The sequence below is a fragment of the Ostrinia nubilalis genome, chromosome 10, assembly GCF_963855985.1.
Source record: "Ostrinia nubilalis chromosome 10, ilOstNubi1.1, whole genome shotgun sequence".
Classification (NCBI taxonomy): domain Eukaryota; kingdom Metazoa; phylum Arthropoda; class Insecta; order Lepidoptera; family Crambidae; genus Ostrinia; species Ostrinia nubilalis.
This window is the reverse complement of record NC_087097.1, coordinates 1978111-1996690: the sequence shown is the minus strand read 5'-3', so window position 1 is coordinate 1996690 and position 18580 is coordinate 1978111. Positions and strand designations below refer to the sequence as shown.

Genomic DNA, 18580 nt, shown 5'->3' with positions numbered 1-18580 from the left:
CATGGACTCCCAGCAATAAAGTACGGTAATGCCTCGTACAGATTTTATCGGCAAAAATTATGGAACTTGATAGGTTTTAGACCATGCCACGCACCAAAACGTCCGGAAGTTGTAATAGTATTATAGAATAAACGTTAAAAGACTTATTTATTTAATTTTTCAATGCTTAAGTGTCCATTAGAATGAAAGGGTGCTTAATGTATTAAAAAAAATAGAAAATAATTATGATGGGTTAATGTTTTTGGGCGGTTTTTAGGCGGTTTCTGACAATGTCCTTTCATTTATTCAGATTACAAAGATCCAATTATGTTAGTAACAATGTTCTTACATCTAATGTTAGTAGTAATATTTGACATTATTAATTTTTTATATATATTTGCTCCTGGTTTATAAGAGCGGTGATCCAATGTCTTATCAAGACACTGTCCCACCTCCCCGCCAAAACCATTAGAATACTGTTGGGACTGTCGAGCATTCGGTTTTTGATGGATATAACACTTCATTCTAAAGCTAATGCGTTGGCCAAAACAAGAAAGTAAGACTTACGCAGTTGTCCATGCTAATGAAAAGATTAGACTGAAACTACTATGTTGATGTTAATTTGAAATGAAATTGATAAAATTCTAAGATTTTATTGAGTTCGAAGTATGTTCGAAATAGTGACGACGTCGTCATGTGGCAAAATCGTAAGTTTGTCAATTGATTAGTGGTAACAATAACAACTAAGTACCCTATTTTGATTTTTTATTTCCATCGTAAAAAATAAACTATTTATCACGTCCAGCATATAAAACAGTACCTTTGTCTATTCTTAAAGTAATTACTGCATAGTAAACAAAGGAAGGAGCCAGTAATTTGAGCCATCAAATATTCAAGCGGCCCGATCGGTGCAATCGGCAAATGTAGAGCATGGAGCTTTCCAGCCCTGTGACCTGTTCCACTTTACATAGGCAATAGGCTAGAAAATGTCACAGTACTTATTAGTACTTTGTTGTGTAAATAAGTAATGTGGGTATTTTAGGGTTCCGTACAAGTTTTGAATGACAGACATATGAATTTTCGCAGAAAATACTCGATTTGACTCAATGTTGTGGTTTGGTCAGAAGCCGAAATACTGTTCTTTCTCAATGTTTACAAGAAAACTATAGTAAAAGTACAAGTACCATTATTATTACCAAATCTATGTAAGACTTATGTACCTGGAATTTCGCAAATAATGAAATTTGATTTGATTTGATATAATTTCGGAAAATGACTTGCTTACATGCTGCAGATTACTTAATACACAATGAACTTTTAGAAATCGTACGAGTAGGCAATTTGGAAATTAAATCAATTTAGTGGACATTAATTTAAAATGGATTTTCAAACATAAATAAATTCAAAATCCATTAGTTTTTTTGCTGGAAAACGATATCAGTAGTCAGTTTTTTATACTCACTCTGATATTATGACTGAACTTGGTTCTATGTAGAGTCACTCGGATAATATTTTTTGTTGAAAAACCGTATCTATTATAACCACATAAGATAATTACTATAATGTGCCGTCATCTGGCTGAAAGATTTAAAAAAAAAAAGATAAAAAGATAAAAGATCATTTATTCACAGTTTATGTATTTACAGTTAAAGAAAATGGCAAAACATAAAACGTTTCTTACTTGTCTCTTACATAACTTACACTCGGTGTCTTCCCACCAACTTAAATGATCGATAAATGCAAATAGCCACAAATTGTGGTCCGGCCACTAATTCCCACAAAGTGGCTATTACTGGCACTGCACTGACCTGAATACTGGGTTTAAAATACGGAATTGAATTAAGTGTTTTTAGATCGATCCAATTGTTTCTATGGGAGATATGATTTATTAAAGGAAAAGTTTTACTGTAGTATTATATCGAATATCTCTTATAGACGTATTTTTGAAGCATCCGAGCATGATAAGATAGAATCGAATTCTCCATAATTAGTAGTATCAGGCGTTACTTTGCGGAAATATCACTATAATATAGGCGGTGGGCGCGGGTGGTGTTGTTGGGTACTTATGCCGGAAGCGGAAATCATAAGCTAAGTAACTCTATCTATTTTAGGGTGGATACGACTAAACAATATATTTATATTTTATTGCCTAAAAGTCCTTGTCAGCCAATTAAGAACTTATCAGGCAGATGAACTACATCTTTTGTGTAGCGCTAAATGTCAGATAGCCATCTGAAACCTTATCTAGAACCGGTGAAACTTACCCATCGTATCAAAAAGATATTCTGCCATGAACAGTAAAAGGGGTTGTACTCGTAGTTGAATGGTAGGTATAATAACATTTACTTACTCGTATAATCAAAATGCATAAAAGGCAGTCATCAACACATCAAACTTAAACATTTTTTAAAGCAAAATCGCTCTTATTCCCATGGCATAAGATGCCACAGTATTTACCTTGATGTGCCCTCTATACCAAGACAAGTCCTCTTAGGAGCCGCTAAATGACAGCCTATTGAATTGAAATACCACCGACAATTACAAGATGCATCCAAGTACATACCTTAATGATATTTGGATAGAGTTCAAAATGTGAAGTAGAGAACAACTCAAATATTAGCACAGCCGGTAGTGAACCCAGAAACTTTCTAGTTCCGACTAATTGAAGAAACTATAGATTTGGAATATGACGTTAATGTAAATTGCAATATGGATTCAATAATTTGAATAGGAAAATTATCCTACTAATATTATAAATGCAAAAGTTTGTATGGATGTTAACTAAATAGCATAAATTCCACAACATTCTTGGGAATCACTTTAGATGCTAAACTTCAGTGGGGTCCTCATATTGAAACTTTGTCAAAAAGGCTCAGTTCGGCTGCTTTTGCAGTGAGAAAGATAAGGCAATTAACTGACATTGAAACGGCAAGGCTAGTATATTTTAGCTATTTTCACAGTATAATGTCATACGGCATATTGTTGTGGGGCTCAGCCGCGGACATTGAAACTGTGTTTGTTCTGCAGAAGAGAGCAGTGCGGGCCATTTATTTACCTTGGACCCCGATTTTCCTTGAAAGAATTTTTTAAGGAAATTAACATACCTACTGACAGTAGCTTCACAGTTCATTTATGAAAACCTTTTATATGTTCGCAAAAATATAGAGCAATTCACGAAAAAGAGCGATTTGCATAACTTTAATAGGTACAAGAAACAAAAATAAACTTGCCGTTCCAAATTTCAGACTGCATAAGATTGGGAATTCATTTATGGGGAAATGTATTAAATTATTTAATAAATTACCACAAACTGTTGTAGAACTACCCATTCATAAATTCAAAGCACATATTAAAAGTACCTTAATGAAAAAGGGCTACTATAAAGTCGATGATTATTTAAAAGATAAAAATGTTTGGGATGCGTAACTGCCTAGCTCGCATAAACATAAATATTTATAACTATGTATTTTGAAAACCTGTAAACCTTTGAAAAAGAGGCTGACAATAGTGTCTGAGTTTCTTGCGCTGCTTCTTCTCAGCACTGGCCCATTTATTGTCCTGAAGCAGTGGTAGGGTTAATACTGGGACGTGTAAAAGTGCTTTTTTAAAGCCTACTTACAGAAATAAATGAGTTTTAGAGAGAGTTTTTTACTAACATGTTTGTTACTCTTTCACAGGAAAACTACGGAACGGATTTAGATGAAACTATACAGTATTATTGTTTATAACCCAGAATAACATAATTAGGCTATAGTTAATGACGATCTGTGACAAACTAAATTTCACGCGGGTGAAGCTGCGTGCAAAAGCCAGTAAGGAATATTTCTGGCTAGGCTAATGTATTGCGTATGTCTATAGCGCTACTCAGTCAGTGCCTGAGGTATGGGAGCGGCACGGTAAGATGTTATTGAGACGTCAAATACAGGGTGTTAGGTAAATGGGTATATGAGCCGACACAAGCCCATGTTAACATGGGCATATAAATGGTATGGTGAAGTCAGAAATTTGATATCATTTTAATTTTTTTAATTTTCATACAAAATAAATTTTATAAAATCTGATTTGTACGAGTCAACTCGCACATTTTTATTACTATATAATTTATTGTTAACTTGCATTTTATTCAGGCACTTTGGCCAGCTACGCCTGACCTACATTTGGGACTTTGGTAGTTCTAACATTTTTATAATCAGTGCAATAAAGCATTCGGCAGCTAAAACACGTCTTTCAATAAATCCCATCAGCGGTTGATACGGCGTAGTTGTCTGACATCTTGACATCAGCCTTACTTTGACACCACATCTTACATGATTTGTATGAAAAATAAAATAATTAAAATGAAGATATCAATTTTCTGACTTCACCATACCATTTATATGACCATGTTAACATGGGCTAGTGTCGGCTCATATACCCATTTACCTAACACCCTGTATAAGCGAGACTTCAGATATGCTTCAGATTTGTATGCTGTCAGTTTCACCCCTCAGGCACTGACTGAGTAGCGCTAGACCTGTGGCTACTTTTCGATTCTGTTTATACAGGTGGGTGACGTATTTCTGAATCGATCGAATTTCCAATCGCATGCAGATTTGCACAATGGACGTGTTGACACCACCGATCCATTGACATACTTTTTATATTTTACCAAAACTACGTTTCCTATCGGTTTTCTATAGAATAAATACGTTTGTCACGTCACAGTTTTAAAGTCAACTGACTATGAAAATTTTTAAACAGATAAAATATATAAGAATAAATTAAAGTACACAAAATATACATAAATTATAATTAAAGATACTTTGAAATAAACTATTTATAGATGTTTTTATTTTAAATGGCATGAAAATTTGCGAATTCCAATGCTGTTCGACTCGTGCGCGAAATGTTATTCGGATGCTTTGGTTAAGTATATTTGATTACTTTCTGAGATTGACGAGAGAAAAACTCACAAGTGAATGAAAAAAACAATAATGGTGACATAAGATTATGTAGAGACTAGTAGATGGAAGGCAAGAGAGCACGCGGTCGATCGCAAACCCGCTGGATAGACGCCATCACAAACGCTACTGAGTCCACCTTGGTCCAGTACTCGCGATGCCTCTAATCGAGAGAAATGGAGGCACATCGCCAGGAGAGCTACCCTCGGAAATGATACCGAACACCCTACGCCCTACCGTGTACCTCGTCAGCGCTACCACGACTACTCTGACAAGAGTGCTCGACTAAGAAGAAGATTGACTAGTTATACATAGAATTCTTAAGAGCCTACCTGATACAAAACCGTTATCCATAACCCTAAAACTAGCTGACCTAAAAGGCTACATCCATATTCGTTAGTTATATCGGGACAACTATTTCCTCCAAGCCTCTAAATATATGCGATGTCTGTTCCCGACGCGTCGAGTGACCGAGTGCGGTATATTTTAGGTTCTATCGATTTTCTAAAGTGGTCCTGAATGGTGCACGACCTATTTAGCAGTTGCAAATAAGTTTTGTTTTACAACGAGATGTCCCAGTTTAATAGGACACACCACTGTTTAAGTATTCTGGGACGTACAAAACGGGACGCAGACTGGTGCCATTTTGATTTGACAAGACTTAGTGACAGGCTGAGGTTTTTGCCATTAATAATCATGAGAATCGGGATATTTTGAGAGAACTTTTATATGCAAAGTGTGACTGTCTACTCGTTTAGGGACTAGTGTCGAAAATATAGTTTTAGACAAGATGTAATGTGTCTGTAAGTTAAAGGAAAAGTAGGAAAATTTTACATCGATGAATTATGAAGATGTTGCGATTTATCATCAAAACCCTTTACTAGACTCTTATCTCATGTAAATGAGAAGTTTCCAATAGGAAATGTGGAATACTTATTTATTTAGCTATTAAAGTATATACCTACAAAATAAATAATTATATAGCATGCATGAAGCCCTCCAAAAAATTTGCAATACCTAAACTAGGTTACTAAGTTTTAAGCACTGTATTTAGTTATAAGACCTTATGTACCTACACTTAGTGAGCAAATAAATGAATATGAATATGAATATTTCTTCAGGCAGTTTTAGCTTTAACGGTAGTGTGTATTGTTTGGTTGGATTTTGCGTTTATTGTTTTCCTAAATCTTTATAAACGAATCTGCACGACGTTAAAGTGCGAAATATCAGTGCTGTAAACGTTTAAGTTACAACTTAATTCATAATAAGTTATTTATCACGTTTCTTAGACCTATTAATATTTTGTCTGAAACATTTATTGATAACAAAATAATTCTTCCCGAAACATTTAGTAGTTCTATGTTTTAAAAGATAGCAGCGTGTTAAGCTATAGTCACGAAAAAAATCTTTATTGAATTGGTTCAATCGGGCAACCCTATCTAACGACGTTTCTAATCTCAGCGAGGGCGTGCGGCCCATACAACTCAACAAGATGTGAGTAATAGCCTTTATTGTGGTTTTATTCGACTGTTGTTCTGCAGTCAGCTGTAGTGCAGCGATAAGCGCTATTTGTTTTTATTTCTCTCCTAACGCTGCATACTGGCGTCCGATAACTCGAATAAGAATCTAAGTGGATTCGTTAAACTAATAACGTCGAAGAGCGTCGACTGAGTAAATGTTTAGCTTGGAAAATGTCCAATTAGGCTAACGTTTTCTATAGTAAAAACACGTTAGACAACACATACAACTCGCCACAATGTTATGACATTAGATATGACAATTCAAAAGCGTGTAGTAGTTTAGTGTAGTGATTTTAAGATGTACCTAAATATGGCTTACGAAAAAGTAAATAAGTATGCCTGTTTTGTTTATCAACAAGAATTTTTTGAATTGAATTTTAGTGCGTCTAAGCCGGGTCAACAAAAACATGTCAGTGTTCAACATTTTTTGTAGGCAATTTTGTTGAACGTTGACATGTTTTTGTTGATTATGTAGGGCAAAACGCGCTGGAGACCCGGCTTAAAATTAGTTTGTCAGAACAAAATGTTAATAAGAGCTGTGCCTACACGGTTTTGAATTGTTGTAAATAGTAAAAAGGGACTTACTTGCCAAACAGCGGATGCCATAAGTGGTAGGATGCTGGGTCGTGTGGATGCGGCGGCATGTGCGGCGGCGGCTCCCCAAGCGGCGTGGTGCTGCCCACCTCGGGCTCGTCACGCCGCCGGCCCATCTGCGGCGGGTTCGGCGGCCGCCTACCAGCCACGCCGGACGCCGACGCCGCCGCCGGCTCCATCAGATTATGCAGCGACTTCACACTTATCCGCGGCCGCGGCGACTCCTGCGACCCAGCACTGCTGCTCCTCTGATGAGACTGACTCTCAGATTGCTTCACCGACTGCAAGTAGTTATTGTTCGGGAAGTACGGCGACGTAGGACTCTTCTGCGTCCGCGGCGAACGCTGGCTGCCCATCATGTTCGGATTGAAATACGGTATCTGGAGCCCCGGGAGAGGCATGTTCGGCCGAATATTCGGGTTCATGCCCGGATACATCCCCTGAAGGAACGGATTATGCGGCATCGCTCGCTGACTGTTATTATAACTGGGCGTTATCGGGCTGGTCCGAGCCGACGTGTGCGACTTGCTCTGAGTGTTTTTAGTGGAATGCACGTAAGGGTTCTGCACGTCGCTCGACTTCGACACGAGATCTTTCATCTGGGCGTCCATGGTGGCGTTTTTCGATCTTTGAGACGCGGTCGCGTTGGCGTGATTCATCGCCTCCTGCCACATCGCGAATTGCAGTCGACTGTCGTAGTCCATCGGAGGCATCATTGGGAACCCTGTGGGGCCCATAAACCGACCCGTCTGGCCGAACATTTGCGAGAAGTCGGGATAATTTGCACCGGAGTATCCGGAGGAATTTAGAGCTTTCAGGAAATCCATGTTTTGCGAGCAGGCAGCCATCGCTTCGAGCTGGCTGAGATAGGGCAGCCACAGCATCTGGTTGAGCGCGGCCGAAGTCGCAGCGTCGATGTCGCCGGCCAGCGCGTCCATAGAAGGAATGGGCTTGGGCTGGCTGGTCTGGTCGGGCTGCGGCGCCGTGGAGGTCGCGGGTTCTGCGCTCGGCGCGGGCTTCGCCGGCGCGGGCTTGGCGGCCGGGGTCTCTCTGGGTTTTATTGTGGCTGTGATTGGAGTTTCATTGTTTTCTATAATTTTTTCAAGTTGTGATAATGATATGACGATTATATCGGGATCTTGTAACAATGCCGGATACGCGAACGCTTCGGGCAACCGTAGTTCCGGCCTTTGTAATAGCAATGCCGGGATTTCTTTCGCAGGCGCCGCTAAGATATGGTTAAGTTTATATTTTGGAACTAATAATGGATCTGGAATGTTGAAGTCGGGACTGAGTTTCAGAGCCAACAATTGTTTCAGCGGACTCGCGTCCTCGTTCAACTTCGGAGCAGGTGGCTCAGGCTTTTTGTGCTTGGGATCTGAGCTTTTTTCCTCACTGCATTTATTAAACACTTTACTTATTTTGGCTAAATCTTCCGCCGATTCCCTCTTGATTCGCTTCTCTTGGGGCTCCCCGAACTCTTTCGTCATCTTTCTGATTTCATCGGAGCAGCTGGAGACAGTGGGGCTCGCAGATTTTCTGTGTTTACCCAAATTCAGCGGTTCGCACTGTTGTTTTGTGATAGTAACTTCGGACGTATACATTTTTGGCGAGGGCGACGACAGGAGGGTTTCTAAAAACAGTGTCTGTTTGCTCTTCGTTAGTGGCATAGTAAATATTTCCGGGGAGGAGGGCACGGCGGGGATGCCGCTCGGCTGAGGCGACTGCATGGCATCCGACTCGCGCGAGGGCGCCCGCGGTATGTCTATCCTTCTCGGCGACGCATGCGGGGTGGGCAGCCTTCGGTGCACGCTCAAATCTTTAGGTTGGTCATCGCTCTTTTCTGACAAACTATCCTCAGTGTGATTCGTTGTTTCTGCCACAGTCGCAACGACATTACTCACATGCTTTATACTCGTATCTACGTGCTTTATGCTCAAATCTGTCGGAGCGAACTCCTCTGTGTTCGTTGTCTCCACGAGCTCCTTGGGAAACTCGACCTCCGACCTGATGGACGACTGAATGTTGTCGTCGCACATTTGAGTATGATCCAGATGCGTTTTCATCGCGGGTTGTTCACAGGTTATATCACTCACTACTGACTGGTTTGGCGTTTCGGTTGGCACAACTATTTCACTTTGATCGGGCAGCGCTTGCGCTTGTTGTACAAAAGATTTCTCGTCGTAAGTCTTTTGAGGTTCAGGTACAGGTTCAGCATACATAATGTCGGTAGCCTCCACGGTATTTTGTAGCCTCTTCTCGGCGTCCGCCTCGTACTCCAAGTGGTTCACTTCGTCGCTTCCCTGCATCTCCGTGCTGGCGTTCAACGTGTCCATCGGACATTCCGTCGTCGGTTCCTGACCGAACACTTCATCGGATATGTAATTTTGTTCCACAGATTGTTGGTGATCCGAGGGAGGAGGGAGATGATCGCCTATGTGATGTAGATGCAGGAGTCCCTGGGCGGCGGTGATGCTGCTGCGGCCGGGGGACTCCAGCGACTGCTCCAGTCTGTCGATAATATCCGCGACCGGCGCCCCACTCAGCAGAATGTCCTCCTCCTCCTCCACGTAATCCCCTGAGCCGTGAACTAAATGTGTAAACTTATCGAGCGCCTGTCCGAGTATCTGGTTGTCCTCGCAGCCCTTCTCGACCAGGGACTCCAGCAGCTCCTCGTCGTGGGGGCCGCCCAGCTCCGGCAGGTAGTGCGCCTCGCTGATGGTCTCGAACAGATCCTTGTGCACGACCATGTCGTTTTGGAAAGCGTCGTCCTCGCCCGCGCGCTCGGGCGCGTGCGACTTTCTGTCGAAGAACAGCTCGTCCGGCTTCGGCTCGCCGAGCTCGAACGACATGACGTCCCGCGCGACCGCCTCGTCGGGCAGGAAGGGGTACTGCGCGGCCGCGCTCGCCTGCAGCTCGAGCTCCAGCTCCTCGCCGCGCTGCTGGTTGAACTCCAGCTCCGCGACGGCCAACAGGTTGTCGAGCGGCGTCGGCTCCGCGGGCGGCGGCGAGCGCGACGGCGAGCGCGGCGCCGGGGCGCGCGGGACCGCGATGGTGTGCGAGGGGATGTGCGACTCCAGGTCGGGCGCCCACACCGGCGCCGGGGCCGGCTCGGGCCGCGGCGGGCGCTCGCGGCGGCGGGAGCGGCCGGACCGGCGGCGGCGGCGGCGCTCCCTGCGCGCGCGCGGCGGCGGCGACGGCAGCCGGATCGAGTTGTAGATCTCGGTGCGCGGGATCACGCGCCAGCCGTCGGGGGTGCGCGCGATGCGGATGCGGTTGCGCGCGTCGTAGTCCTCGCAGCGGACCTCCTGGACGGTGCCGTCGAGCTGGCGCGCCCACAGGAACACGGGCCGCAGGCGCGGCGGCGGGCCCGGCGCGGGCGGCGCGGCCAGGCTGCGCGCGCGGCGCCGGCGGGGCTCGGGCGCGTGTGCGGGCGGCTCGCTGCGGCAGCGGGCGGCGGCATGGGCGCGGGCGCGGGCGGCGCGAGGCTCGCCGCCGCCGCCGGGCGCCCGCGGTCGCGGAGACACTCCGGCGCGCCGCACCGCGGACAGGCGACAGGCGACGACCGCGCGGACGCGGCCCCGTGGCGGACTGAGCCGGGCGCCGCGCGTCGCCCCGCCCCCGGCCCGCGCGGCCCGCCCAGCATCGATCGCCGCCCGCTGCAGCCGCCGCCTGCACCCGCATGTAAACACGCGTCCCCCGCGCCCCCCGCGCGCCCGGCACGCCCCCGGCTCCAGCGCTCCCGAGCCGAGCCGGCGGTCGCGGGGCTCCCGGTAATGATTGGCATCGACGCGCGGTAATGAGAGATCGCCCTGTGCCCTCGCTTCTCCCGTCCGCGCTTTGCGGTCCGCTGAGCGTTTCGCGCTAGTAACGTGACGGACGGGCGCGTGTAGCCGCGCGGTATTGTTTGGGGACGCGCATGAGACGAAGCGGGAATTGATTCCCTGAATTGGTTCGCTGTGCTCACGGTCCCTTCTTCCCTCCGGTTTCCGCACATACGCATCCCATGATATCCGCGTTCGATTGTTCCGACTCGGAGCGTAAGCTGAGCCCGAGTGTTTTGAATATCTATAGCCAAAGAGGCAACAAGTAACGCTTGGAAGCCTCCTCGATCGATAGTGGCGAGTGGTGTCCTCTCGACGCCCTCTCAGCGTACTCGACGAGAGAAAAGTTTGTAACGTACCCACTTATACAAAAGTTATCGTACGTATAAGGTACTCACCGAAACTTGAAGATGGCGCCACTAGCTTCAAGAAAGTATTGTAGAGGGCGGTTGCTCGTAACTCGGAATCAATAAATTGTTTTGTTTTGTTTCATCTTTCACTTGTTTTTTTTTTCATAACACATCGACATCAAGCGACTTGAGTAATTAATTGTTTTCACTTTATCCCCAGTGAATCGAAAATTTTACTTGTGTTTCAATTTTAGGTTCAGAGGGTACCGATTCAGTACCGTATTATAAAACGATATCTACACCCAAGAAAGGTCAAGCACGTAATTTATCGGTCATGATATAAATTGAGTTTTAGAATACGTGGCTCAATGAAGATGGACTCAATCGATTAGACTCGACTGTCGATGGTAGAGTAGCTGGTAGCTTCAAAAAAATAATAACCCAATGTAGGTTTAAATTCTATATTTATTGCATAATACTTTGCTATTGAATATGGAATGAGTTTGTGTATATTTTTTTGTTATAAAATGCCTGTTACATCCACCTATGTTGTAAGTATTCACCTTGATATGCCGACGTCTGTTCAATTATTTTTAATGACAATTTTCTCGACTGTTAAATCTATTAATCTCAATAAAGAAAGCAGCGATATTTTTTGGGGTTAATTGTAAAAGGTTTTGAGTATCCGTTTAATAAATATACAATTTTAAAATACAAATAATAGGGATGTTTCCTGGGTCAAAAAGCAAGAGTTTTAATTAGTCCGTCAGTTAACTTACCAAAAAATAGTCTACACGTATTTTTCACTTTTTCAAACTAATGAAAAATTAAAGAGATAAAGCGCGTCAAAGTTCATAAGAAGAGGCCCGTGACGTCAATGAGTGCATAAAAGTGCCGCACTTTGTGACGTCGCGCGGAACTTCAACGCACCATAACTATGTAATTATTTGTTAGATTGACAAATAAAAATATAGGTGTCCAATATTTTTTGATATTAAACATGACGGACTAAAAATTTTTTTTAGGAAACTAGCCTATTTCTCCAAATATCTTCTTATCATGTCTCTCGGCGATACCTTCTCAAAACTACACTCGGCATCAAATAAATCGCACCTCCCGCGACAAGCACTTATCAAACGTATGCATCCCCACTTCCCACCAACGTTGGTACCATTTGAAAGCCTAGTTCTAAACTTCATTTCATTAAAGGAAAGGTTTTTACCCCAAAAATGTGTCTTTACAAGGATTATCCAGAGGCACTTCTTAAAAAAATAGGTAGTTACGCTATAGCCATTTTTTATGACTATAAAACTGTTAAGTTGGGATTAATCGCTATCTATCTGTTAAAGAGGACACGTGAGATCTTTATTTGGTTTTATAACCATAAAAATTGGTCTAATTGATCCCAGAGGTGAGTCCAAAGTGAGGTCTATTTTCAAGTCACATTTATGGTAAATGTTAATCATTTATTTAGAAATGAAATGTATTTTTCTTTAAGGATATTTATTGGGCTTTCAAATAATACCAATATTGTTGGGGTACCATGATTGTGTCAGAAGAAAATCTTTAAAGTTCGCGTCGCGGAAGGTGCGGTTTATTTAATGTTGAGTGTATTATAGTTGTTGCAATTCACGAAGGCGAGTGAGCTTTACACGTGTGGTGGCTCGCTACTGTTCGTTGTTCAAAAGTTTTGATAGACATAACACTATCGTTACGTGCATGTACACGTACACACACAAGTAAAGCTCAAAATCAAAATTATATTTATTTGTTTAGACCAGTGTTTTTCAACCTTTTTCATGACGCGACCCCCCTAGCATGAAAAAATAATTAAGTTTTTCGAGTGTATGTATGTATGTTACGGTTAATGTGATAAATTAATCATATTTAACAGTGATTATTTAATAATTCAACCTTAGTACTAACAAATTTCATAAAAGAGAACAACATCTTGTGTACGTGCTCGTGTACAGCCAAACTTTTGAACGTTTTGATATCATATATTAATATAATTTGGCATAATGAGTTTGGAATGTTTCTTGCATAATATTACTTTTCCATGATGCCTATAACATAATGTTATGATTTAAAGTGAAAAATAGGTTAAGGTGCGGCGGGGGTGGCCCTTGGGCCACCCCTAAGCCGCCTATTTAGTTTTATACACACATAAATGACCTCATATTAATCACATTTACCAAATCATGCGGTAATTATTCATAATAACCGGCGATTATTCATAATTTTCACATTTATCACTTTGACCGTAACATGTACATTTCTTTGGCACGGCCTACAGCCTAAACGGCTTGATCGATTTTAGCGTGAGTGCGTTAGATTCGTCTTAATCGTGAGAGTAACACTGGCTATATTAAAGTTAAAAAAAAATCAAAATGGCGGATTTTAGGCACCATAATGTCTTAAAAAAATTTTTTCCCCAAAAATTTAAGGAGTGATTATTCTATGAAAATTAAGGGCTTTTTGAGTAGTAGTTTATTTAACTAAAAAGATTAAATTAAAATTATTGTTGAATAAACAAAAAACCCAACTGCGTAAAAATGAACTAAAAAAACAAAAACAAGACAACTTAGTGTTCACAAATGCAGTCGGAGGCATCAAATACATCACCAACAAAAGAATTAGTCATTGATGCCTCCGACTGCATTTGTGAACACTAAGTTGTCTTGTTTTTATCTTTTTAGTTCATTTTTAGGCAGTTGGCAAGCTTTTTTGTTTTCATGCCTTTTTTACGAAGATGTTGTAGGGACCGAATTCTTCAATCTATACAACATTTATGAATTTTCATAATTAGATTTCGGATAAATCTAGCTTTAAAACTTACTGTTTTTTTACTGAGGTAGTTTTTACGACCTCTCGCGACCCCCCTATAGAGGCTTCGCGACCCCCCTATAGAGGCTTCGCGACCCCCCAGGGGGTCGCGACCCACAGGTTGAAAAACACTGGTTTAGACTCACAAATCGTCAAATGCTCTTGAGGAGCCTACACATGTCTCATTCTTTTTTTGCCCTACCAGCGCTTCGAGACAAACATTCACTCACACTCACAAACAAGGAAGACAAACATTAATTCTCGCTCACTCGCCTTCGTGAGTTGCAAGAACTATACTATTAAACTAAATTACATAAATACTCCAATAACACTAACATATCACACCGCCCTCTCGCGGCGTTTCGTTTGGTACTCGTGAGCCGCCTGCAGAAGGTATACGGAACCCATGACGACCACGAGACCGGTTCCAACAGCCACTGTGTAGTAGTGGTCCAAATCCCCCACCGGGACGTCCCATATTAGCGGCTCAGTCACCTGGAATGGGACAGCGTGTGAGCGATTTGGGACGGCATAGAGCCTGCGAGTTTTTTAGATGCAATTTTTAGGTTTAGTAAATTGTTGTGATACATTGGTTAGGCGTTTCTATAGATAGGTATTTTTATGTAGGTAGGTCTTCACTTGTGTTGCAAATACTGTACTGCAAAGTTGACTAAATGTCGGAAATATCAACTATCATAATTTAACACTACAAAGTATGACAACTTTCATGTTCTTTGTTATCAGTAAAAGCTAGAAAAAAAAATGGAAAAGATTCATGTAAGTACATTGTATTTATAACATTAAATATGTAATTAAATCTATACTTATAATAAATCTGTAGAGAGGTCAATTCTGTACATGAAATATATTTTCAAAATAACTATCAGGGGGTGATTAGTGATCGATACTGATGCCAAAAATGCAATCAGTAAAATTTTTGTCTGTCTGTCTATCTGTCTGTCTGTCTGTCTGTATGTTCCTTATAGAAACAAAAACTACTCGACGGATTTTAACGAAACTTGGTACAATTATTCTTCATACTCCTGGGCAGGTTATAGGATACTTAGGAATTCCCACGGGAACGGGCATTACCGGGAAAATCCTTTTGTATGAAAAATCTAAACCGCTTAAGTTAGACGCTTGAAATTTGGCATACAGGTCCCTTAGTTAACTTAAAGCTTAGTTACAACAGGATATTGCGAAATTCCAACGGGAACGGGAGTTAGCGGGAAAAAACATTTGTATGAAAAAATCTAAACCGCGTAAGATAGATGAAGGGGGTAAAACGGGATCCACGCGTACGAAGTCGCGGGCGGCCGCTAGTATGTAATAATAATCATACAGAAAAATACAGTTATTAAAAAAATATGTCATTAAATGTCAATACTGTCAACTTCTCAATCCACCAGAAAATGGGGATAACATGTTAAAAAACATTTACACATAAATTAAAATATAAGCAAATGATTTACCATAGTGAAAGGTATTTGCTTCCAGCTGCATTTCTCCTTAGAGCTGCCATTGCACAGGAAAGTGTCAGGCGACAGAGCCTTATCGCACACGTCCAACCGTTGATCTGGACACCGGAGGTATAGTTTTGGTGACTTTACTGTGTTTCTTGCAGTCCTGCATAGAGTAAAGATAATATATATTCATTTTAATAAATCCTTTATAATATTTTCCTTTTTAGTATTTAATTTTTAAAGCTTCTAAAATTAATAAAACCCAAAGCTTAAGCATACAATAAATGGGCTAAACTAACGAACCATCAATAACCTATTTTATTTTAAACAGAATCTAGTGAAAAACTGATCGTTAAGGTAATTCATAATGTCTAATGATACTATTCCTACCACTGCAACTCTTGTGTAGCCAGGATCTACAGCTTGAAAGCCAACAAGTACCTAACCAGTAAAGGCTAGTATATAATGACTACAAAATCAACAAACAAATAACTTACCCACCACCTTTAACTGCTTTGTGGTATCTAGCATGCACGGGCAGCCATAGGTATGCCTTGTCCTGTTTGATTCTGCCAAAAATGTACACATTGCTCGATTCCGACTCTTCCGTTGGCAGTTCTATGTTAATCCTGTTCTTAGTTACTGCATTTAACTGGAAAGTAATCGGTATAGCAGTGTAATGATCAAAACGTGAAGTTTATTTGATATCAATATGCTACAGTATAAAAGGCTTCTTCTATATCTTAAGTAAGTAATTAATACATTTTCATTAATTTTATGTAGCTAAAGTTGAGCTTGTACCAGAAAAGATAACTTAAATGGAATAGAATTTATTAATTTGGTTAAATCATAGTATGACATTGTTGTTATTCAATAAGTGGTGATTGAGTTTGTTCCAGCGTTTCTTCTCAGCACTTGCCATATGTTTGTCTCGAAGCGCTGGTAGGGCCCAAGAGATAAGGAGTCATGTAAAGTGCCCCATAAGGGCTACCTTTTCTTTTTTTATTATTTTCTATTGACGGTCATAAGTGCCACTTGTGGTCTAAACTGAATAAATATTTTTGATTTTGATTTTTTTGATTTTGAAGCCAAAGGCTCTCCAAGATAATATTAGCTTCTGTACTAAGCATACCAGCAATCATAGTTTTCTTACTTGTCATCATCATCATCATCATTTTAGCCATAGGACGTCCACTGCTGAACATAGGCCTCCTCCAATGCTTTCCACGTTGATCGATTGGTAACAGCCTGCGTCCAGCGCTTCCCTGCTACCTTTACGATGTCGTCGGTCCACCTACTTGTAATATCATTTATTTTGTTCGTTTGGTTTACCTTTTTAATTCTCCTGAATTCGTTCAACTCATCTGGGTTTAAGTAGACTCCAGGTGGGAGGGGCTGGTCTAGCGCAACTATACAACCTCTGTACAGCCAGACATCTTCTTCTTTATCAGTGTTGAATACAATCCCGTAAGTTATGTTCCTGAAATAATTATTGTTTGTTGATCCATTTAATTTGCTACTATGTTAGGTATTTATTATTATAAATACTTGCTTAGTCACTTATCATGCATCTTAAAAGATATGATATAGTTTTATGGTAGTTAAAGATAGTTATTTGCGATTTAGTTCACTTTATAATAGACAACTTTGATAATTAATTTTGATAATGTTATGCACCTTAAAACCAAATGGGAACAAGTACGGACGATGGTTTACCTGTGAAATCCTTCATTTAGTAGATTTTGTTGAACTTTGATGTTAAAATCACAAGATTTTTTAGCCGAAACATGTGTGGTAAAATACAAACACAAAAACACAATGTTTACGAGGAACCTTGAATGGAGATCACTCATATTGGAAATATAAGCTGTTTACAACACCATTATTATGTGTAATTTATCGCACAATATTATAATACAGTAATTAATGAATAAAAAATAAATTTAATTTTATCGCACAACGAGCGATAAATTCTGAACGAAATTGTCGGAATTTTTTGACATTGACAGATGGAAATTGTGACAGTTGATTTTTTAATCATAGAGAATGTAGACAGTGATCAGAGAAAACATTACTGTAAAGTTTCGCAATCAAAGAAGTCGGTAAAAATATATAACGAAAAATCATTCATTTTCATTCATTCATAAGTTTTAATTAAATTAATAAAAACGGAAATGTACCAATATTTCTCTTAGCTCTTGCTGAAGTCCTGAAGAAATCAACAACATCCAGTAAAGTTAACCAAATAACATTGTTACGCTGATTGTTACTAATGCAGTGATGGTTGCTGAGTGAGATTACATGAGGCCCAACCACAGCAATACTGTGGCCTTAACATAGTAGCAGCAGCAGTTAGACGAGTAATCTCTGAATCTGGCTCACCTTATGAAACATAATTACAAAAACATGTTAAGTCGCATTTGCGTGAATAAAATAAGTAGGCGTTTTTTTTAAGATCCTGAAGGTAAATAAAAAATTGAAGCTGCTAAATATATAAAAACTAAATGAAAGCTTATAACAAATTGCAAGATTTGCAAGTTATGATGTGAGGGTAGGTGAAAGTATTGGTTAGTGTAGCAGTTTTATTAATTTCAATTATATTAATAAACCGCTAAATTAATACAGCAGTAGGTAATATATTTGCCACTGTTTGATATTTTTTTCTCGCGTAATTTTTACAGCCTAGGGCTCACACGTCTTGCCCCAAGTCTGAGGGATCTAGGGCTTAAAACAAAAGGTACCGTAATGTAAATAATTAACCTATAATACGTAATAGACGGCCAAAATGTAAAAAAATCATGAGGTTTGTTTTGATGTCTTTTATTTTTCGACATTTCAGCTAATTGATAGCGTTTAACGTGCTAGTTAAATTAAACTAAACAGCCATCAATGTGGTTAGCCTTTTGGCGCCCAGTTTCGATTCAAACATTTTTTATTTTTGAATCTCGTTAGAGGCAAAGGCATCGCGTGCGTTCTGACCTCTGCAGCGCGGGCGGCTCCGGCTGTGCCTTGAGTCATTGAAGACCGAAACGGAGTAGGGCGACCACGTTTTCTTTTTGAAATTCGAGTCCGAGCCGAAATTTT

At 40.9% G+C, this 18580-nt stretch overlaps 1 protein-coding gene and 1 long non-coding RNA gene across 2 annotated transcripts in view; both read right to left on the bottom strand.

Annotated features, from left to right (window-relative positions):
- The window catches only part of LOC135075674 (uncharacterized), a 130146-nt gene extending 122973 nt beyond the window's left edge, over window positions 1–7173 (bottom strand). The window contains exon 1 of the long non-coding RNA XR_010258088.1: window positions 7025–7173. This is a non-coding gene — a long non-coding RNA (uncharacterized LOC135075674). The remainder of the gene's footprint in view (window positions 1–7024) is intronic.
- A 7052-nt stretch (window positions 7174–14225) lies between these two features.
- Window positions 14226–17476, bottom strand: LOC135075504 (phosphatidylinositol-glycan biosynthesis class X protein). Its single transcript, XM_063969941.1, has 5 exons — window positions 17213–17476; window positions 16829–16976; window positions 15994–16148; window positions 15506–15659; window positions 14226–14528 (listed from the first exon to the last, which is right to left on the bottom strand). The coding sequence occupies exons 1-5, from the start codon at window positions 17347–17349 to the stop codon at window positions 14373–14375; spliced, it is 750 nt and encodes a 249-aa protein (XP_063826011.1). The 5' UTR covers window positions 17350–17476; the 3' UTR covers window positions 14226–14372.
- Window positions 17477–18580: the final 1104 nt, after the last annotated feature.

Coding starts and splice junctions, on each gene's coding strand:
- LOC135075504 (XM_063969941.1), bottom strand. CDS start 17,349: ATGAGTGATCTCCATTCAAGGTTCCTCGTAAACATTGTGTTTTTGTGT. Junction 15,660..15,993: donor AAAGCAGTTAAAGGTGGTGG/GTAAGTTATTTG, acceptor TACTCTATGCAG/GACTGCAAGAAACACAGTAA. Junction 14,529..15,505: donor AGCAAATACCTTTCACTATG/GTAAATCATTTG, acceptor GTCCCATTCCAG/GTGACTGAGCCGCTAATATG.